This window comes from Coregonus clupeaformis, unplaced genomic scaffold, assembly GCF_020615455.1.
Source record: "Coregonus clupeaformis isolate EN_2021a unplaced genomic scaffold, ASM2061545v1 scaf0230, whole genome shotgun sequence".
Lineage (NCBI taxonomy): Eukaryota > Metazoa > Chordata > Actinopteri > Salmoniformes > Salmonidae > Coregonus > Coregonus clupeaformis.
Genome location: NW_025533685.1, coordinates 67,501 through 91,054, shown reverse-complemented (window position 1 = coordinate 91,054; position 23,554 = coordinate 67,501). Strand labels below are relative to the sequence as shown.

The following is a 23,554-nucleotide window of genomic DNA, read 5'->3' as shown; positions in this document are numbered from 1 at the left end:
ATTAGCAACTAGCTCAACCAAATATTAACAACTAGCTCAACCAAACATTAGCAACTAGCTCAACCAAACATTAGCAACTAGCTCAACCAAACATTAGCACCTAGCTCAACCAAACATTAGCAACTAGCTCAACCAAACATTAGCAACTAGCTCAACCAAACATTAGCACCTAGCTCAACCAAACATTAGCAACTAGCTCAATGCAAAGATAAACTTACATACAGTATTTGACGTAATTTCTTAAGTCCTCTGATATAGCAAGAATAGCAATTTAATGTTTATTTTATTTAATTTTTTATCAACAATCACAAGATATAACATACATTTCACCAGAACAAAAGCAAGCTCGATTTTAACATTCTGATCTTTAAACGTTTCGTATTGCAACACGTAAACACACGTACAAATGCAAGTTCAAAGGGGAGGAGGGAGAGTTAGTAGATTTTTTAAAACATCTCTATACATTTAAAATGCACCAAAACAGTTTAAAAACCAGATAACCAAACGTCAGTAATATGCTCCAGTGATAACGGCCACGGTGTGCTGCAGGCCTCCCAAATGGCACCCTATTCCCTATATAGTGCACTACTTTAGACCTGGAACCCTATTCCCTATATAGTGCACTACTTTAGACCTGGAACCCTATTCCCTATATAGTGCACTACTTTAGACCTGGAACCCTATTCCCTATATAGTGCACTACTTTAGACCTGGAACCCTATTCCCTATATAGTACACTACTTTAGACCTGGAACCCTATTCCCTATATAGTACACTTCTTCTGACCAGGTCCCATAGGCCCTATATAGGGAATAGGGTGCCATTGGAGACGCTGACTAGGTGGTTAGGATGACTGACGACCTTTAAGGGTTGATGTCCTTGTCCTGTGTGATGTCATGTCCATACAGAGCGGTCAGGGGTTAGAGGTTAAATGGCGACCAGGGGGTTGGCTAGTTGATTGGTGCCTGTCTTGGAGTTTAGACTGAAGCTTGATATTCCATTAACTGGAAAATACACACACAGACACACACACACACACACACACACACACACACACACACACACACACACACACACACACACACACAAGGGAAAGTAAAATGAGCGTCAACCCAGAAACAGAGCGATATACATGTAGTCAGGATCCGACGGTAGAGGTAGTTTTAGACTAGTGGGAGAGGTAGAGTTGATTCTAACCCAACGTTTCCTCATCCTGGTCCTGGGAACCGTTTCCTCATCCTGGTCCTGGGAACCGTTTCCTCATCCTGGTTCCGGGAACCCCAAGAGGTGCACATTGTGGTTGTTGCCCTAGCACTACACACCTGATTCAGATCATCAAAAGGCTTGATGAGTTGATTAGTTGAATCAAGTGTGTTAATGCTAGGGCAAAAACAAAAAAAAGTGCACCCGTTGGGAGTTCCCCAGGACCAGGATTGGGAAACACTGCACTACACATTACAGTAGCATGGTAAGCGTGTACGTGGCGCCCTCCTGTGGTGGAGATGAGTTATTGCACTACTATACCATTTTCTGGGAAGGAAGTCTACACTGGACACTACAGACTGGGAAGGTAGTCTACACTGGGCATTACAGACTGGGAAGGTAGTCTACACTGGACATTACAGACTGGGAAGGTAGTCTACACTGGACACTACAGACTGGGAAGGTAGTCTACACTGGACACTACAGACTGGGAAGGTAGTCTACACTGGACACTACAGACTGGGAAGGTAGTCTACACTGGACACTACAGACTGGGAAGGTAGTCTACACTGGACACTACAGACTGGGAAGGTAGTCTACACTGGACACTACAGACTGGGAAGGTAGTCTACACTGGACACTACAGACTGGGAAGGTAGTCTACATTGGACACTACAGACTGGGAAGGTAGTCTACACTGGACACTACAGACTGGGAAGGTAGTCTACACTGGACACTACAGACTGGGAAGGTAGTCTACACTGGACACTACAGACTGGGAAGGTAGTCTACACTGGACACTACAGACGGGAAGGTAGTCTACACTGGACACTACAGACTGGGAAGGTAGTCTACACTGGACACTACAGACTGGGAAGGTAGTCTACACTGGACACTACAGACTGGGAAGGTAGTCTACACTGGACACTACAGACTGGGAAGGTAGTCTACACTGGACACTACAGACTGGGAAGGTAGTCTACACTGGACACTACAGACTGGGAAGGTAGCCTACACTGGACACTACAGACTGGGAAGGTAGTCTACACTGGACACTACAGACTGGGAAGGTAGTCTACACTGGACACTACAGACTGGGAAGGTAGCCTACACTGGACACTACAGACTGGGAAGGTAGTCTACACTGGACACTACAGACTGGGAAGGTAGTCTACACTGGACACTACAGACTGGGAAGGTAGTCTACACTGGACACTACAGACTGGGAAGGTAGTCTACACTGGACACTACAGACTGGGAAGGTAGTCTACACTGGACACTACAGACTGGGAAGGTAGTCTACACTGGACATTACAGAGTGTTGGAAGTGAATGTTCTGAAATTGGTGTATTTATAATCACTATAACTGATTAATACATTAATTAGTTGATTAATAGATGTTTCTTACTGGGATGGTACGCTGGACGAGCCAGAGCGGTGGAAGTGAATGTTCTGATATTGATTAGTTGATTAATAGATGTTTCTTACTGGGATGGTACGCTGGGCGAGCCAGAGCGGTGGAAGTGAATGTTCTGATATTGATTAGTTGGTTAATAGATGTTTCTTACTGGGATGGTACGCTGGGCGAGCCGGAGCGGTGGAAGTGAATGTTCTGATATTGATTAGTTGATTAATAGATGTTTCTTACTCGGATGGTACGCTGGGAGAGCCAGAGCGGTGGAAGTGAATGTTCTGATATTGATTAGTTGATTAATAGATGTTTCTTACTGGGATGGTACGCTGGGCGAGCCAGAGCGGTGGAAGTGAATGTTCTGATATTGATTAGTTGATTAATAGATGTTTCTTACTGGGATGGTACGCTGGGCGAGCCAGAGCGGTGGAGGTGAATGTTCTGATATTGATTAGTTGATTAATAGATGTTTCTTACTGGGATGGTACGCTGGACGAGCCAGAGCGGTGGAAGTGAATGTTCTGATATTGATTAGTTGATTAATAGATGTTTCTTACTGGGATGGTACGCTGGGCGAGCAGAGCGGTGAAGTGAATGTTCTGATATTGATTAGTTGATTAATAGATGTTTCTTACTGGGATGGTACGCTGGGCGAACCAGAGCGGTGGAAGTGAATGTTCTGATATTGATTAGTTGATTAATAGATGTTTCTTACTGGGATGGTACGCTGGGCGAGCCAGAGCGGTGGAGGTGAATGTTCTGATATTGATTAGTTGATTAATAGATGTTTCTTACTGGGATGGTACGCTGGGCGAGCCAGAGCGGTGGAAGTGAATGTTCTGATATTGATTAGTTGATTAATAGATGTTTCTTATTGGGATGGTATCGCTGGGCGAACCAGAGCGGTGGAAGTGAAATGTTCTGATATTGATTAGTTGATTAATAGATGTTTCTTACTGGGATGGTACGCTGGGCGAGCCAGAGCGGTGGAGGTGAATGTTCTGATATTGATTAGTTGATTAATAGATGTTTCTTACTGGGATGGTACGCTGGGCGAGCCAGAGCGGTGGAGGTGAATGTTCTGATATTGATTAGTTGATTAATAGATGTTTCTTACTGGGATGGTACGCTGGGCGAGCCAGAGCGGTGGAAGTGAATGTTCTGCCACTTTCCCTCTCTGCGACACCAGACGCGGGTCTCCTCCGACTGCATGGTGCGAGGCATCCCCCCGCCGTCCATGTACTGGCTCAGACGGATGTAGGCGATGCATGCAGCGTTCTCACCTAGATATACCTTTTTTTATTACTTCACTTTTCCTTGCTTCAAGTCAAACATCATAAAACACAATGTACATAAGTACCAGGGTTGGGATCCATCCGGTTTCAATTCAGGAAGTAGCAGGTAGCTTAGTGGTTAAGAGCGTTGTGCCAGTAACCGAAAGGTCGCTGGTTCTAATCCCTGAGCTGACTAGGTGAAAAATCTGTCTGTGCCCTTGAGCAAGGCACTTAACCCTAATTGCTCCTGTAAGTCGCTCTGGATAAAAGCGTCTGCTAAAATGTAAGTACACTGAAATTCCATTTCCAATATTCTTTTCAATGCTTCAGGACAATTTGGAATGGTAATTTGGTAATTTGAATTTGCTTTACTTTCTGAATTGATATGTACATACAGTGTAGATTTGAATACCAACCATAAACAATATTACATAAAACATAACATAGCTAAAAAAAATCAACATGATGTTCAGTTGGTAAAGCGTGGTGCTTGCAACACCATGATAGTGGGTTCAATTCCCGGGACCACCCATATGGAATATGTATGCACACATGACTGTAAGTCACTTTGGATAAAAGCGTCTGCTAAATGACAGATATTATAATATTATTATTATAATCATTAGAAATCGCTGATTTCTTACCAATCAGATGGACGTGAGGGTTGAGGAGGATGGTGTGCACTGGCTTGTTACCTTTAGACAGGGCTGGAAGGAGAGGAGGGAGGAGAGAGAGAGAGAGAGAGAGAGAGAGAGAGAGACAGGTCTTAGTTAGCTAGTGGTAGGAGGGAGGAGAGAGAGAGAGAGAGACAGGTCTTAGTTAGCTAGTGGTAGGAGGGAGGAGAGAGAGACAGGTCTTAGTTAGCTAGTGGTGGGAGGAGAGAGAGAGAGACAGGTCTTAGTTAGCTAGTGGTAGGAGGGAGGAGAGAGAGAGAGAGAGAGACAGGTCTTAGTTAGCTAGTGGTAGGAGGGAGGAGAGAGAGACAGGTCTTAGTTAGCTAGTGGTAGGAGGGAGGAGAGAGAGAGAGACAGGTCTTAGTTAGCTAGTGGTAGGAGGGAGGAGAGAGAGAGAGACAGGTCTTAGTTAGCTAGTGGTAGGAGGGAGATGGAGAGAGAGACAGGTCTTAGTTAGCTAGTGGTAGGAGGGAGGAGAGAGAGAGAGAGACAGGTCTTAGTTAGCTAGTGGTAGGAGGGAGGAGGAGAGAGAGAGACAGGTCTTAGTTAGCTAGTGGTAGGAGGGAGGAGAGAGAGAGACAGGTCTTAGTTAGCTAGTGGGAGTTGTAGTTCTCAGTAACAGACACTAACAGACACAAACAGACAGAATTATTAATAAATAGCTAATCAATAACTACTAAACAATACCCGGTCATAAATTATACTAATCAATACATCTACTAATCCATAGCTGATCAATACCTCTACTAATCAATAGATGATCAATACCTCTACTAATCAATAGTTGATCAATACCTCTACTAACCAATAGCTGATCAATACCTCTACTAATCAATAATGATCAATACCTCTACTAATCAATACCTCTACTAATCAATAGTTGATCAATACCTCTACTAACCAATAGCTGATCAATACCTCTACTTACCAATAGCTGATCGATAGCTCTACCAATCAATAGCTGATCAATAACTCTACTAACCAACAGCTGATCAATACCTCTACTAATCAATAGATGATCAATACCTCTACTAATCAATACCTCTACTAATCAATAGTTGATCAATACCTCTACTTACCAATAGCTGATCGATAGCTCTACCAATCAATAGCTGATCAATATCTCTAATCAATAACTGTAAGTTATCAATGACTCTACTGATGAATGTGTTACCGTTGTGGAAGTAGAAGCGATGGAAGTCATGTCCCTCCACCAGGTTCCCCAGAGCTTCTGGTTCAAACGCCGTCAGACCCGGATCACAGATCTTCCTGTTGGAAACAAACACAGGATGCTGTGCTAAATGGCACCCTATTCCCTATATAGTGCACTACTTTAGACCAGAGAATGGCACCCTATTCCCTATATAGTGCACTACTTTAGACCAGAGAATGGCACCCTATTCCCTATACAGTGCACTACTTTAGACCTGAGAATGGCACCCTATTCCCTATATAGTGCACTACTTTAGACCAGAGAATGGCACCCTATTCCCTATACAGTGCACTACTTTAGACCAGAGAATGGCACCCTATTCCCTATATAGTGCACTACTTTAGACCAGAGAATGGCACCCTATTCCCTATATAGTGCACTACTTTAGACCAGAGAATGGCACCCTATTCCCTATATAGTGCACTACTTTAGACCAGAGAATGGCACCCTATTCCCTATATAGTGCACTACTTTAGACCAGAGAATGGCACCCTATTCCCTATATAGTGCACTACTTTAGACCAGAGAATGGCACCATATTCCCTATATAGTGCACTACTTTAGACCAGAGAATGGCACCCTATTCCCTATATAGTGCACTACTTTAGACCAGAGAATGGCACCCTATTCCCTATATAGTGCACTATTTAGACCAGAGAATGGCACCCTATTCCCTATACAGTGCCTACTTTAGACCAGAGAATGGCACCCTATTCCCTATATAGTGCACTACTTTAGACCAGAGAATGGCACCCTATTCCCTATATAGTACTACTTTAGACCAGAGAATGGCACCCTATTCCCTATATAGTGCACTACTTTAGACCAGATAATGGCACCCTATTCCCTATATAGTGCACTACTTTAGACCAGAGAATGGCACCCTATTCCCTATAGTGCACTACTTTAGACCAGAGAATGACACCCTATTCCCTATATAGTGTACTACTTTAGACCAGAGAATGGCACCCTATTCCCTATATAGTGCACTATTTAGACCAGAGAATGGCACCCTATTCCCTATATAGTGCACTACTTTAGACCAGAGAATGGCACCCTATTCCCTATATAGTGCACTACTTTAGACCAGAGAATGGCACCCTATTCCCTATATAGTGCACTACTTTAGACCAGAGAATGACACCCTATTCCCTATATAGTGCACTACTTTAGACCAGAGAATGGCACCCTATTCCCTATATAGTGCACTACTTTAGACCAGAGAATGGCACCCTATTCCCTATATAGTGCACTACTTCAGACCAGAGAATGGCACCCTATTCCCTATATAGTGCACTACTTTAGACCAGAGAATGGCACCCTATTCCCTATATAGTGCACTACTTCAGACCAGGGTCCATAGCAATACATTAATAAAAGGTGTGACATCACACCACAGGCCGTGTTCCAGAGCATCACATCCATGATGCATTGTGGGTAAATTGTTACTGTATGATCATCAAGGTGATTTGTAGTAGATCAGTGAGCTGGCAGTCAGCTGCAGTGGTGGAACAACAAGCCCAAAGAGTTACACACACAGACACACACACACACACACACACACACATCTCCTAGCCCTAAATACACACACACACACACACACACACATCTCCTAGCCCTAAACACACACACACACACATCTCCTAGCCCTAAATACACACACACACACACACATCTCCTAGCCCTAAACACACACACACACACACACACACACACACACACACAGACACATCTCCTAGCCCTAAACACACACACACACACACATCTCCTAGCCCTAAACACACACACACACACACACATCTCCTAGCCCTAAACACACACACACAGACACATCTCCTAGCCCTAAACACACACACAGACACATCTCCTAGCCCTAAATACACACACACACACACACACACACACACATCTCCTAGCCCTAAATACACACACACACACACACACACAGACACATCTCCTAGCCCTAAACACACACACACACACACATCTCCTAGCCCTAAACACACACACGCACACACACACACACACACACATCTCCTAGCCCTAAGCACACACACACACACACATCTCCTAGCCTTAAGCACACACACACACACACACACACACTCTCCTAGCCCTAAACACACACACACACACACACACACACACATCTCCTAGCCCTAAACACACACACACACACACACATCTCCTAGCCCTGAACACACACACACACACACACACACACACACATCTCCTAGCCCAAAACACAAACACACACACACACACACACACACACACACATGTCCTCGCCCTAAACACACACACAGCAGGACTCACGCGTAGGCCTCGAAGTCTCCGTTGTTGATGGATTCGATCAGCAGCTCTGTGACTTTGATAATTTCCTGCTTCCGAGCTGTAACACACAAACACAACCACAACCTCACCACAACCTCACCACAACCTCACCACAACATCACCACAACCTCACCACAACATCACCACAACATCACCACAACCTCACCACAACATCACCACAACATCACCACAACATCACCACAATCTCAGGTCAACATTAGTCCAACATAGGGGTACAACATTCTGGTAGCTTTCCCGAAATCCTGTTTGGAGGGTTCCATTTTTTTCATGCTAATTCTGGATTTCTGGAAATCCTGGGAATTTTGGGAAAACTACTGGAATTTTGCAGCCTTAAACCAACATCAGCCCAACCTAAGTCTGCTAACCAACGTCTATTCAACGTCCCTGGCACCCTGGCACCCTATTCCCTATAGTACACTACTTTAGACCAGAGCCCAATGGGCCCTGGCACCCTATTCCCTATAGTACACTACTTTGAGACCAGAGCCCAATGGGCCCTGGCACCCTATTCCCTATAGTACACTACTTTAGACCAGAGCCCAATGGGCCCTGGCACCCTATTCCCTATAGTACACTACTTTAGACCAGAGCCCAATGGGCCCTGGCACCCTATTCCCTATAGTACACTACTTTAGACCAGAGCCCAATGGGCCTTGGCACCCTATTCCCTATAGTACACTACTTTAGACCAGAGCCCAATGGGCCCTGGCACCCTATTCCCTATAGTACACTACTTTAGACCAGAGCCCAATGGGCCCTGGCACCCTATTCCCTATAGTACACTACTTTAGACCAGAGCCCAATGGGCCCTGGCACCCTATTCCCTATAGTACACTACTTTAGACCAGAGCCCGATGGGCCCTGGCACCCTATTCCCTATAGTACACTACTTTAGACCAGAGCCCAATGGGCCCTGGCACCCTATTCCCTATAGTACACTACTGCTGGTAGGGAAGAGGGTGCCATTTGGGAGAGAAAAAAATGACTATGGGAGTTTGAACCGGGGTCGGGGGTCAATTCCATTTCAGTCAATTCAGGACATACAATTCCAATTATTTTCATTTTCAATAAGGAAAATATGGAACTGGAATTTGGTGATATCTCTCTCTCTCTCTCTCTCTCTCTCTCTCTCTCTCAGACAGAGAGAGAGAGATGAAACGATAAAAACAAAGAATAGGAAGAGAGACAACAGTGGAGGAGGAGGAGGAGGAGATGCAGGAGGAGGAGATGCAGGAGGAGGAGGAGATGGTGGAGGAGGAGGAGTAAAGGTCAGAGGTGTGTGTTGGGGAGGGAGGGAGCGAGGTGGGGAGGGAGAGAAGTGGGGAGGGGAGGGAGGGAGGTGGGGAGGAGGAGTATTGTAGATATTTAGCCAGGTACACATTAGTCACTGTACCGTATCCCAACAGCAGGACAACAAATGGCTGGTGTTTAGAGATCATATGATGTGGTTAGCTGATATGTTAAATAGATCAGATTACTATATCATATGATGTGGTTAGCTGATATGTTACAGGGGACTGGTTTCTCCAGAGTGTTTGAGTGGAGGCCCAGGCGGTACAGGGGACTGGTTTCTCCAGAGTGTTTGAGTGGAGGCCCAGGGGGTACAGGGGACTGGTTTCTCCAGAGTGTTCGAGTGGATGCCCATGGGGTACAGTGGACATGTTTCTCCAGAGTGTTTGAGTGGATGCCCAGGGGTTACAGGGGACTGGTTTCTCCAGAGTGTTTGAGTGGAGGCCCAGGGGGTACAGGGGACTGGTTTCTCCAGAGTGTTTGAGTGGAGGCCCAGGGGGTACAGGGGACAGGTTTCTCCAGAGTGTTTGAGTGGAGGCCCAGGCGGTTCATGGGACAGATTTCTCCAGAGTGTTTGAGTGGAGGCCCAGTGGGTACAGGGGACATGGCCAGGGTTTTCTACCTCAGCAGAAGGAGACTTACTCTGGACTGAGGAGGAGGGAGTAGAAGGGAGACACACCCAGGAGACAGTGGACAGGTTTCTCCACAGTGGTTGAGGGGAGACCCAGGAGACAGTGGACAGGGGGGACACATCCAGGGGACTTACTCTGTCCTGAAGAGGAGGGATTCCGCCTGGGCTCAGAGGACTGGGTGGAACGACCCTTAGAGCTCCACACATTACCCACCAAGTTCCCAAAACAGAGGACTGGCAGAGAGGGCAGGTGTGTATGTGTGTATGTGGGGGGTCCACATGCATTTCAAATGTAGAAAATAATTCAATTTACAGAAAGAAAAAGAAAACAGGTAAGTGTGTATAATAATAATACGTACATCTATACATCATGTATATGGAGTCTCAATCATCAGGAGGAAGAGGAGGAGGAGGAGGAGGAGGAAGAGGAGGAGGAAGAGGAGGAGGAGGAGGAGGAGAGAAGAGGAGAGAAGAGGAAGTGGAGGAGGAGGTGGAGGAGGAGGTGGAGGAGGAGGAGGAAGAGGAAGTGGAGGAGGAGGTGGAGGAAGAGGAGGAGGAGGAAGATGAGGAAGGAGGAGGAGGAGGTGGAGGAGGAAGAGGAGGAGGAGGAGAAAGTAGCTGAGTCAAAGGAGAGGTGAAAAGACAAATGGAAGGAGAGAGAGAGCGACAGACAGACAAAGATAGAGAGAGAGAGAGAGAGAGAGAGAGAGAGAGAGAGAGAGAGAGAGAGAGAGAGAGAGAGAGAGAGAGAGAGAGAGAGAGAGAGAGAGAGAGAGAGAGAGAGAGAGAGAGAGAGAGAGAGACAGAGAGAGAGAGAGAGAGAGAGAGAGAGAGAGAGAGAGAGAGAGAGAAAGAGAGAGAGAGAGAGAGAGAGAGAGAGAGAAAGAGAGAGAGAGAGAGAGAGAGAGAGAGAGAGAGAGAGAGAGAGAGAGAGAGAGAGAGAAGAGAGACAGAGAGAGACAGAGAGAGAGAGAGAGAGAGAGAGAGAGAGAGAGAGAGAGAGAGAAGGGGACAGACAAGTGTCCCTACCTTTGACATCGTCGTCCTCGATGATGGTGTTTGCGCTCTCTATAGACTCCTGGAGGAAAGAATGAACAGATTGATCTATAATCTGGTGTGTACACTGAGTGTACAAAACATTAGGAACACCTTCCTAATATTGAGTTGAACCCCCTTTTGCCCTCAGAACAGCCTCAATTCGTCAGGGCATGGACTCTACAAGGTGTCGAAAGCGTTCCTCAGGGATGCTGACCCATGTTGACTCCAATGCTTCCCACAGTTGGGTCAAGTTGGCTGGATGTCCTTTGGGTGGTGGACCATTCTTGATACACACGGGAAACTGTTGAGCGTGGAAAACCGAGCAGAGTTGTAGTTCTTGACACAAACCGGTGCGCCTGGCACCTATTACCATACCCCGTTCAAAGGCACTTTTGTCTTGCCCATTCACCCTCTGAACGGCATACACAATCCATGTCTCAATTGTCTCAAGGCTTAAAAACTCTTCTTTAACCTGTGTCCTCCCCTTCATCTACACTGATTGGAGTGGATTTAACAAGTGACATCAATAAGGGACCATAGCTTCCACCTGGATTCACCTGGTCAGTCTATGTCATGGAAAGAGCAGGTGTTCTTAATGTTTTGTGCACTCAGTGTATAATGGTAGTTTATAAGGATCCCCATTAACTATTTCTAAAACAGAAGCTACTCTTCCTGGGGTTTATAAGGATCCCCATTAACGATTTCTAAAACAGAAGCTACTCTTCCTGGGGTTTATAAGGATCCCCATTAACTATTTCTAAAACAGAAGCTACTCTTCCTGGGGTTTATAAGGATCCCCATTAACTATTTCTAAAACAGAAGCTACTCTTCCTGGGGTTTATAAGGATCCCCATTAACTATTTCTAAAACAGAAGCTACTCTTCCTGGGGTTTATAAGGATCCCCATTAACTATTTCTAAAACAGAAGCTACTCTTCCTGGGGTTTATAAGGATCCCCATGATCTGTTTCTAAAGCAGAAGCTACTCTTCCTGGGGTTTATAAGGATCCCCATGACCTGTTTCTAAAGCAGAAGCTACTCTTCCTGAGGTCCACACAAAACATGAAACATGACATATTACAGAACATTAATAGACGGGAAACAGCTGAAGGACAGAAATACATACATTTAATATAAAGTATATACATATACACACACACTGTCAGTGCTGTACCTTGTTCCCATCTATTGGGTTGTGGATCACTGTGGTCTGGGGTTCCTAGGGAGACAGAGAGAGAGAAGAGAGAGAGAGACAGAGAGAGAGACAGAGAGAGAGACAGAGAGAGACAGAGAGAGAGACAGAGAGAGAGACAGAGAGAGAGACAGAGAGAGAGAGAGAGAGAGACAGACAGACAGACAGACAGACAGACAGACAGACAGACAGACAGAGAGAGAGAGACAGAGAGAGAGAGAGAGAGAGAGAGAGAGACAGAGAGAGAGAGAGAGAGAGAGAAACAGAGAGAGACACAGAGAGACAGAGAGAGAGAGAGACAGAGAGAGAGAGAGAGAGAGAGAGAGAGACAGAGAGAGAGAGAGAGAGAGAGAGAGAGAGAGAGAGAGAGAGAGACAGAGAGAGAGAGAGACAGAGAGAGAGACAGAGAGAGAGAGAGAGAGAGAGAGAGACAGAGAGAGAGAGAGACAGAGAGAGAGAGAGACAGAGAGAGAGACAGAGAGAGAGAGAGAGAGAGAGAGAGAGAGAGAGAGAGAGAGAGAGAGAGAGAGAGAGAGAGAGAGAGAGAGAGAGAGAGAGAGAGAGAGAGAGAGAGAGAGAGAGAGAGATGAAACGATAAAAACAAAGAATAGAAAGAGAGACAATAGTGGAGGAGGAGGAGGAGGAGATGGTGGAGGAGGAGGAGGAGGAGGAGGAGTAAAGGTCAGAGGTGTGTGTTGGGGAGGGAGGGAGCGAGGTGGGGAGGAGGAGAAGTGGGGAGGGGAGGGAGGGAGGTGGGGAGGAGGAGTATTGTAGATATTCAGCCAGGTACACATTAGTAACTGTACCGTATCCCAACAGCAGGTGTCACGCTCTGGTTCCGGGACTTGGTATTTTAGCCAGAGTGTGTTAAGTTTTGTTGTGTTTGGGTTGGTTGGGTGGTTATTGGTTGTTCTGTGTTTGGTTGAGTGACTCCCAATCAGTGGTAACGAGTGTCAGCTGTCGGCTCGTTATCTCTGATTGGGAGCCATATTTAAACTGTCATTGTTCACCTTGGGGTGGTGGGTTTTTGTTCTATGTTCAGTAGTTGTCACTGAGGACTTCACGGATCGTGTTTTGTTTTGTCGTGTTTCTACATTAAAGTCATCATGTTCACTCCCAACGCTGCGCTTTGGTCGTACTTCATAGGCGATCGTGACAGAAAAACCCACCACAACGAGACCAAGCAGCGTGTCCAGGAGCCAACGCCAGAAGCAACTCTAGCGGATATCCACTTCGACTGGGTCAAGCCGCGTGAGGAGGAGAGAGGTTGGACTTGGGAGCAGAGGATGGAGAGTCTGGCGAGGAAGATAGATGCCTGGTCCACGGGGAGGAGAGACCCCCAGAAAAATTTTAGGGGGGGGCTCACGACGTCGGGGCAGAAGGTGTACGGCCCGGAGGAGTGCAAGAGGTTGGCAGATATGGCCGCCAGTTTAAGGGGGCCACTGGTCACTAAGGGGAAGGAAAGTGTGGAGGCACGGCGAGAGGTACTGGGGTGTGTTACCAGTCCGGTCCGGCCCGTTCCTGATCCCCGTGTAGGGCCAGGGGTGTGTGTCCCCAGTGCGGTTCTGTCTGTTCCTGTTCCTCGCATTGAACCTACGGTGCGCGTCGCCAGCCCGACTCGGCCTGTCCCTGCTCTACGCACCAAGCCTACGGGGTGCGTCGCCAGCCCAGCCCGGCCTGTCTCTGCTCTACGCACCAAGACTACGGTGTGCGTCGCCGGCCCAACCCGGACTGTTCCTGCTACTCGCACCAAGCCAGGGAGGCGAGTCATCAACCTGAGGAGGTCCGTTCCGGCTCCACGCACCAAGCCGAGGGTGCGTATCGTCGGCCAGGTCCGGTCCGTTCCTGTCTCACGCGCCAAGCTAGGGGTGCGCGTCATCAGTTTGGATCCAGCCAGCTGGGTTGGATCGGACCGGGCCATTACGGGGAGTTATGTAGGGTGGTGGTCAAGCCCGAGCCGGAGCCACCTCCGAGGAGCAACACCCACCCAGCCCTCCCTATTTGGGTTTTGAGGCGCTGGTCGCAGTCCGCGCCTTTAGGGGGGGGGTACTGTCACGCTCTGGTTCCGGGACTTGGTATTTTAGCCAGAGTGTGTTAAGTTTTGTTGTGTTTGGGTTGGTTGGGTGGTTATTGGTTGTTCTGTGTTTGGTTGAGTGACTCCCAATCAGTGGTAACGAGTGTCAGCTGTCGGCTCGTTATCTCTGATTGGGAGCCATATTTAAACTGTCATTGTTCACCTTGGGGTGGTGGGTTTTTGTTCTATGTTCAGTAGTTGTCACTGAGGACTTCACGGATCGTGTTTTGTTTTGTCGTGTTTCTACATTAAAGTCATCATGTTCACTCCCAACGCTGCGCTTTGGTCGTACTTCATAGGCGATCGTGACAGCAGGACAACAAATGGCTGGTGTTTAGAGAGAGAGAGGAGTTCAATGACTGTTATGCTGCATTCTGGGTAAATAATAATATGGGGAGTGTGACGATTGTCATGTCAACCGTTACTTAATCTAAAGACATGCTTATATGAATGACCAGACATTGTTTATGGAACAGTTTATGAGAAGCACATGTATTAATTATATAATGTGGGTTAGCACGGTCATTTATGTGTGCTGGTATATATATATATACAGTGGGGAGAACAAGTATTTGATACACCGCCGATTTTGCAGGTTTTCCTACTTACAAAGCATGTAGAGGTCTGTAATTTTTTATCATAGGTACACTTCAACTGTGAGAGACGGAATCTAAAACAAAAATCCAGAAAATCACATTGTATGATTTTTAAGTAATTAATTTGCATTTTATTGCATGACATAAGTATTTTCATACATCAGACTTACCAACCAGTAAGAATTCCGTCTCTCACAGACCTGTTAGATTTTCTTTAAGAAGCCCTCCTGTTCTCCACTCATTACCTGTATTAACTGCACCTGTTTGAACTCGTTACCTGTATTAACTGCACCTGTTTGAACTCGTTACCTGTATTAACTGCACCTGTTTGAACTCGTTACCTGTATTAACTGCACCTGTTTGAACTCGTTACCTGTATTAACTGCACCTGTTTGAACTCGTTACCTGTATTAACTGCACCTGTTTGAACTCGTTACCTGTATTAACGGCACCTGTTTGAACTCGTTACCTGTATTAACTGCACCTGTTTGAACTCGTTACCTGTATTAACTGCACCTGTTTGAACTCGTTACCTGTATGTGTGTATTTATGTTTATGAACATGGGTGTATTGTAACACTTTCCTTTTGAATATTAATTAATCATTGTGACATGTCAGTTTCTCATTGGCCAGAGGCATGATGGGTAGTCCTATTTAAACCCTGTCATTCCCTGGTCAGAGACAAGCACAGGGGTTAGGATGGCATGGGGCTGTTTTAACAGGCATGGCATGATGGGTAGTCCTATTTAAACCCGGTCACTGTTTTAACAGGCATGGCATGATGGGTAGTCCTATTTAAACCCGGTCACTGTTTTAACAGGCATGGCATGATGGGTAGTCCTATTTAAACCCGGTCACTGTTTTAACAGGCATGGCATGATGGGTAGTCCTATTTAAACCCGGTCACTGTTTTAACAGGCATGGTTGAAGCGTGGGTTTTAGTTTGAGCACTCTTTGATTCAGTTTTGAGATGTTGTTTTACGTTTCTTTTTCTTTTTTGGAAATATTGTAAGTGTGACTGTCTTTATTCTTCACTTTCAAATGAAAAAAGCCTCACTCTGGGCAAGACAAATCAGTTCGGCATGGTTAGCGTGTCACGGGTAAAATCAAATATTTGTATAACTAACCCAAGATAGACCACAGCCTGTCGTTTCCAATGGGAGCAAATGAGTCATAGCGGGCAGAACAAGCAAGGAGGTGGGCAGAGCCAAGCACGAGCTAGCGAGAGGAGGAGGAGGAGGAGGAGGAGAGGAGAAGGAGGAGGAGGAGGGGGGGAGGAGGAAGAGAGGAGAGGAGGAGGAGGAAGAGAGGAGGAGGAGGAGGAGGAGGAGAGGGAGAGGTGGGTGTAGTATGTACCAGTGCTGGGGTTATGCTGGTGTCTTTAGGACTGGTCACTGTGTTGGCTTTGTTGTTCGCCTGTAGAGAGAACACCACACATCACAGACCAGACCTGACCTGACCTGACCAGACCAGACCAGACCAGACCAGACCAGACCAGACCAGACCTGACCAGACCAGACCAGACCAGACCAGACCAGACCAGACCAGACCAGACCAGACCAGACCTGACCTGACCTGACCTGACCTGACCTGACCAGACCAGACCAGACCAGACCAGACCAGACCAGACCAGACCAGACCAGACCAGACCAGACCAGACCAGACCAGACCAGACCAGACCAGACCAGACCTGGGACAAATCTATTCTGTCAAACACCTTTTTTTTTTGTTGCTTTAAGCCTTACCTGTACAATGGAACAAATAGATTAGTACCAAAAGTGCCAACTGCGTCCACCATGCACGTCAGTCAAGCTAAACCAAGCAGACCTTAAGTGTACGTAGATCCTAAAGGGTTCAATAGATAGCCCGCCGGTCATTTAATTTGACCCCCCCCCGCCCCCACCCCAAGTAAGTATTTTCATTGTTAGACATAAAGACTGTAAAATCGGCAGGTAATCAGCTCAAAGTGATTTTAATGTAGGAAATCTGTTCCCAAGTATCCCCACACATAAACAGAGAGCCGTGTATTCCGATGTAATCAAGGTTGGAAATTACTCGTTTCTTTGTCAAATACTATATCTGTTTGGGATTCTTGCGGTCAATTTGCAGTGTACAAATGATTTATAAGTATGTTTCCGGATCCCCCGACCAGAAGGGGAAGGAAGAGGGGGTCCACGGCAACAGTGGGACCCTGGTGTAAATGGTTATCTCTGTCACTTAATAATCATTTAGTTATGGTCCAGGGGTGTTGTGCTTGTTTCGGCCAGCAGAGGGGGCCACTCGCTCTAGCGGTTATGGTCCAGGGGTGTTGTGCTTGTTTCGGCCAGCAGAGGGGGCCACTCGCTCTAGCGGTTATGGTCCAGGGGTGTTGTGCTTGTTTCGGCCAGCAGAGGGGGCCACTCGCTCTAGCGGTTATGGTCCAGGGTGTTGTGCTTGTTTCGGCCAGCAGAGGGGGCCACTCGCTCTAGCGGTTATGGTCCAGGGGTGTTGTGCTTGTTTCGGCCAGCAGAGGGGGCCACTCGCTCTAGCGGTTATAGTCCAGGGGTGTTGTGCTTGTTTCGGCCAGCAGAGGGGGCCACTCGCTCTAGCGGTTATGATCCAGGGGTGTTGTGCTTGTTTCGGCCAGCAGAGGGGGCCACTCGCTCTAGCGGTTATAGTCCAGGGGTGTTGTGCTTGTTTCTCGGCCAGCAGAGGGGGCCACTCAGCTCTAGCGGTTATAGTCCAGGGTGTTGTGCTTGTTTCGGCCAGCAGAGGGGGCCACTCGCTCTAGCGGTTATAGTCCAGGGGTGTTGTGCTTGTTTCGGCCAGCAGAGGGGGCCACTCGCTCTAGCGGTTATAGTCCAGGGGTGTTGTGCTTGTTTCGGCCAGCAGAGGGGGCCACTCGCTCTAGCGGTTATAGTCCAGGGGTGTTGTGCTTGTTTCGGCCAGCAGAGGGGGCCACTCGCTCTAGCGGTTATAGTCCAGGGTGTTGTGCTTGTTTCGGCCAGCAGAGGGGGCCACTCGCTCTAGCGGTTATAGTCCAGGGTGTTGTGCTTGTTTTGGCCAGCAGAGGGGGCCACTCGCTCTAGCGGTTATAGTCCAGGGGTGTTGTGCTTGTTTCGGCCAGCAGAGGGGGCCACTCGCTCTAGCGGTTATGGTCCAGGGGTGTTGTGCTTGTTTCGGCCAGCAGAGGGGGCCACTCGCTCTAGCGGTTATAGTCCAGGGGTGTTGTGCTTGTTTTCAGCCAGCAGAGGGGGCCATTCGCTCTAGCAGTTATAGTCCAGGGGTGTTGTGCTTGTTTCGGCCAGCAGAGGGGGCGGTTGCTTCACACTATCTCAATCCACAGTGGCTCTCGAGCTAGCCTGCCTAGTCAGTTGAATGGGTGAGAGCCAAACTGCATTCAAGAGACAACCAGATCAGCTAATTATTTTCTAATGTATTATTGAGGTGTCAGGCTCCCATTCAATCATCTCACCCAATCAGGCAACATGTATAAGACAGGATCTAACATGATGTACAGTAACTGACACAGATCTGACACAGGACTATCTATACCAGAGTTCTGAGACGGTCCGACACAGGACTATCTATACCAGAGTACTGAGGCGGTCTGACACAGGACTATCTATACCAGAGTTCTGAGACGGTCCGACACAGGACTATCTATACCAGAGTACTGAGGCGGTCTGACACAGGACTATCTATACCAGAGTACTGAGACGGCAGAACTTAGTGACTACAGGAAACCAGAGACAAAACTACAGGAAATGGGAGGTGTTAAGGAGAACAGATGATCAGGAAGTGACACGCTACAGTTAGCTCTGACCTCTGACCAGAACCACAACCTCTGACCAGTCTGCCCAGTCATGATGTCATAATGTCCCTTGATGATGACGACGATGTCATCATTTCCCTGGATGTCGATGTCATAAGTCTATTGTCCTCAGACTCCTCGTCACGGCTCGATCAGTCTTTTGTTTCCCGTTGTTGTTGTTGTTGTTGTTACATAGATAGACACAGGGCCAATCTGAAATGGGCCCCTGCTCTCTATGTTACATAGATAGACACAGGGCCAATCTGAAATGGGCCCCTGCTCTCTATGTTACATAGATAGACACAGGGCCAATATGAAATGACCCCCTACTCTCTATGTTACATGGATAGACACAGGGCCAATCTGAAATGGCCCCCTACTCTCTATGTTACATAGATAGACACAGGGCCAAAATGAAATGGCCCCCTGCTCTCTAAGTTACATAGATAGACACAGGGCCAAAATGAAATGGCCCCCTGCTCTCTCTAGTAAGTGCACTAATTTCTGCAGAGGGCTCTGGCCAATGGTAGTGTACTATATCACCTCCAGAGTGGCGCAGTGGTCTAAGGCACTGCATCGCAGTGCTAGCTGTGCCACTAGAGATCCTGGTTCGAATCCAGGCTCTGCTGTAGCCGGCCGCAACCGGGAGACTCATGGGCGGCGCACAATTTGTCCAGGGTAGGGGAGGGAATGGCCGGCAGGGAGGTAGCTCAGTTGGTAGAGCATGGCGTTTGCAACGCCAGGGTTGTCACTGGGTTCGTGGGTTCGTTTCCCACGGGGGGCCAGTATGAAAATAAAAAAGAATAATGTATGCACTAACTGTAAGTCGCTCTGGATAAGAGCGTCTGCTAAATGACTGAAATGTAAACGTATATAGGGAGACAAAGGGAGCCATTTGGACCGCAGAAACAGAAACTCACCTTGACGGCGTCAGCCTTCTTGTTCAGCAGACCCTTGACTGCTGTAGAGAGGAAGGGAGAGAGAGAGAGAGAGAGAAAGAACAAGAGAGAGCGAGCGAGCGAGAGAGAGAAAGAACGGGAGAGAGAGAGAGAGGGAGAGAGGGGTAAACACCAGTGCTTCAAACAGAGACAGACAACCTCCATTGTGCAACAGGGCTGTGTTCATTAGACTCAAAACAAGAGGAAACGTTTTGAAACGCAGTGCAACACACAGGGACTACATGGCTGAATCTGTCAAATGACAGAGACACTTTTCCTTCCATTTCAATACGTTTCAAACATACAGTGGTATTAAGTCATGGTATTAAGTCATGGTATTAAGTCATGGTATTAAGTCATGGTATTAAGTCATGGTATTAAAGTCATTGTATAAAAGCATTGCATGCATCTGCATCGTCATGCTACAACATATTCTACATACAGTATATACTACATGAAGTATTCTGTGAATGTACTATATTCACTATTCATAACATACTGTATATATACTACATTAAGTATTCTGTGGATATGAATTTACTATATTCACTATTCATAACATACTGTATATATACTACATTAAGTATTCTGTGGATATGAATGTACTATATTCACTATTCATAACATACTGTATATATACTACATGAAGTATTCTGTGAATGTGAATGTACTATATTCACTATTCATAACATACTGTATATATACTGTATATATACTACATGAAGTATTCTGTGAATGTGAATGTACTATATTCACTATTCATAACATACTGTATATATACTGTATATATACTACATGAAGTATTCTGTGAATGTGAATGTACTATATTCACTATTCATAACATACTGTATATATACTGTATATATACTACATGAAGTATTCTGTGAATGTGAATGTACTATATTCACTATTCATAACATACTGTATATATACTGTATATATACTACATGAAGTATTCTGTGAATGTGAATGTACTATATTCACTATTCATAACATACAGTATATATACTACTACAGCTCTGGTCTAAAGTAGTGCACTAGATAGGGAATAGGGTAGAAAGCTCTGGTTAGAAAGTAGTGCACTAGATAGGGAATAGGGTATAGAGCTCTGGTTAGAAAGTAGTGCACTAGATAGGGAATAGGGTAGAGAGCTCTGGTTAGAAAGTAGTGCACTAGATAGGGAATAGGGTAGAGAGCTCTGGTTAGAAAGTAGTGCACTAGATAGGGAATAGGGTAGAGAGCTCTGGTTAGAAAGTAGTGCACTAGATAGGGAATAGGGTAGAGAGCTCTGGTTAGGAAAGTAGTGCACTAGATAGGGAATAGGGTAGAGAGCTCTGGTTAGAAAGTAGTGCACTAGATAGGGAATAGTAGAGAGCTCTGGTTAGAAAGTAGTGCACTAGATAGGGAATAGGGTAGAGAGCTCTGGTTAGAAAGTAGTGCACTAGATAGGAATAGGGTAGAGAGCTCTGGTTAGAAAGTAGTGCACTAGATAGGAATAGGGTAGAGAGCTCTGGTTAGAAAGTAGTGCACTAGATAGGGAATAGTGTAGAGAGCTCTGGTTAGAAAGTAGTGCACTAGATAGGGAATAGGGTAGAGAGCTCTGGTTAGAAAGTAGTGCACTAGATAGGGAATAGGGTAGAGAGCTCTGGTTAGAAAGTAGTGCACTAGATAGGGAATAGGGTAGAGAGCTCTGGTTAGAAAGTAGTGCACTAGATAGGGAATAGGGTAGAGAGCTCTGGTTAGAAAGTAGTGCACTAGATAGGGAATAGGGTATAGAGCTCTGGTTAGAAAGTAGTGCACTAGATAGGGAATAGGTAGAGAGCCTCTGGTTAGAAAGTAGTGCACTAGATAGGAATAGGGTAGAGAGCTCTGGTTAGAAAGTAGTGCACTAGATAGGGAATAGGGTAGAGACCTCTGGTTAGAAAGTAGTGCACTAGATAGGGAATAGGGTAGAGAGCTCTGGTTAGAAAGTAGTGCACTAGATAGGGAATAGGGTAGAGAGCTCTGGTTAGAAAGTAGTGCACTAGATAGGGAATAGGGTGGAGAGCTCTGGTTAGAAAGTAGTGCACTAGATAGGGAATAGGGTAGAGAGCTCTGGTTAGAAAGTAGTGCACTAGATAGGGAATAGGGTAGAGAGCTCTGGTTAGAAATACATTAGCTAAAATGTCTTTAAAACTATTTTTGCTTTGTCATTATGGGGTATTGTGTGTAGATTGAAAAAAAACTATTTAATCCATTTTAGAATAAGGCTGTAACGTAACAAAATGTGGAAAAAGTCAAGGGGTCTGAATACTTTCCGAATGCACTGTATACTACATTTACATTATTCTAATGTATTATTATAAAATCAAGATGCCTTAAAAGGGATTTTCACACTACTGAGCCGAACCGAACCGAACCGAACCAAGCTGTACTGAGCTGGTCTGGTTACGCATCCTCCATAGTTACTGTAACCATGCCGACAAGGGACAATGTGTAAAGAAACTATCAGAGCCAGCGCGGCTTGGTCGAGGGTCAGCCCGATAGTGTGAAAGGGGTATTAGAGAGTACTGACAAACAGAGTGACATGAGGCCCTGGCCGCTGATTGGCTGACAGAGAGGAAGTGAGCTCTTACCTCGAGGGTTCCACATCCCAAACAAAGGATGTAAAGAATGAAATAAAAAAAACAATTAAAAAAGGAAGAAAATGATGAAGAATAATGAAGAAAGAATCAGATTCAGTTTAATTCTGAAGAAAAACATCAATCAAAATAACTACAAAACATCCAGATATGGGCAGTAAAAGCGAAATGACTATTTGAGTTGAGACGGGACCTACCTGAGAAGTTTTTAGTAACCAGCAGAGTGGTCAAAATGGCTCCCTGAAAGAGTGGAGGGGGGGGGACAGAAAGACAAGAGGAAAAGAAGGAGAGAACAGACAAGAGGAGGGAAGGAGAGAACAGACAAGAGGAGGGAAGGAGAGAACAGACAAGAGGAGGGAAGGAGAGAACAGACAAGAGGAGGGAAGGAGAGAACAGACAAGAGGAGGGAAGGAGAGAACAGACAAGAGGAGGGAAGGAGAGAACAGACAAGAGGAGGAAGGAGAGAACAGACAAGAGGAGGGAAGGAGAGAACAGACAAGAGGAGGGAAGGAGAGAACAGACAAGAGGAGGGAAGGAGAGAACAGACAAGAGGAGGGAAGGAGAGAACAGACAAGAGGAGGGAAGGAGAGAACAGACAAGAGGAGGGAAGGAGAGAACAGACAAGAGGAGGGAAGGAGAGAACAGACAAGAGGAGGGAAGGAGAGAACAGACAAGAGGAGGGAAGGAGAGAACAGACAAGAGGAGGGAAGGAGAGAACAGACAAGAGGAGGGAAGGAGAGAACAGACAAGAGGAGGGAAGGAGAGAACAGACAAGAGGAGGGAAGGAGAGAACAGACAAGAGGAGGGAAGGAGAGAACAGACAAGAGGAGGGAAGGAGAGAACAGACAAGAGGAGGGAAGGAGAGAACAGACAAGAGGAGGGAAGGAGAGAACAATTCACTAATGAAAGATTGTTAGAAAAGAGGAAAGATATGCTAATGGCAGACTGCAAGAGAAGAGAAGAACAGCGGTGGTACTGTATTCTCTCCTGATTGGTTGATCATTTCAAACAGAGAACAGCGGTGGTACTATAGTCTATTCTGATTGGTTGATCATTTCAAAGCAGGTGGAAAGAGGGAGAGAGGGGTGCTTGTCTTCGCCCCAAATGGAACCCTATCCCACTCTTTGTTTTACAGGATATTTATTATGGTGTTTTCTTTTTGACAATAATATAAAACAGAAACAGAACTTTAGAATGAAAAAAAATATATATATATATATGTTTTACCCCTTTTTCGTGATATCAAATTGGT

The 23,554-nt window shown here is 46.2% G+C and overlaps 1 protein-coding gene across 1 annotated transcript in view; it reads right to left on the bottom strand.

Annotated features, from left to right (window-relative positions):
• Window positions 1-3,727: 3,727 nt before the first annotated feature.
• Window positions 3,728-23,554, bottom strand: part of LOC123481024 (calcium/calmodulin-dependent protein kinase type II delta 2 chain-like) — a 67,915-nt gene continuing 48,088 nt past the window's right edge. The window contains 9 exon segments of the mRNA XM_045214280.1: window positions 3,728-3,897; window positions 4,533-4,595; window positions 5,737-5,831; window positions 8,092-8,167; window positions 11,081-11,129; window positions 12,263-12,307; window positions 16,307-16,366; window positions 19,664-19,704; window positions 22,500-22,542. Coding sequence (XP_045070215.1) covers window positions 3,728-3,897; window positions 4,533-4,595; window positions 5,737-5,831; window positions 8,092-8,167; window positions 11,081-11,129; window positions 12,263-12,307; window positions 16,307-16,366; window positions 19,664-19,704; window positions 22,500-22,542 — 642 coding nt within the window.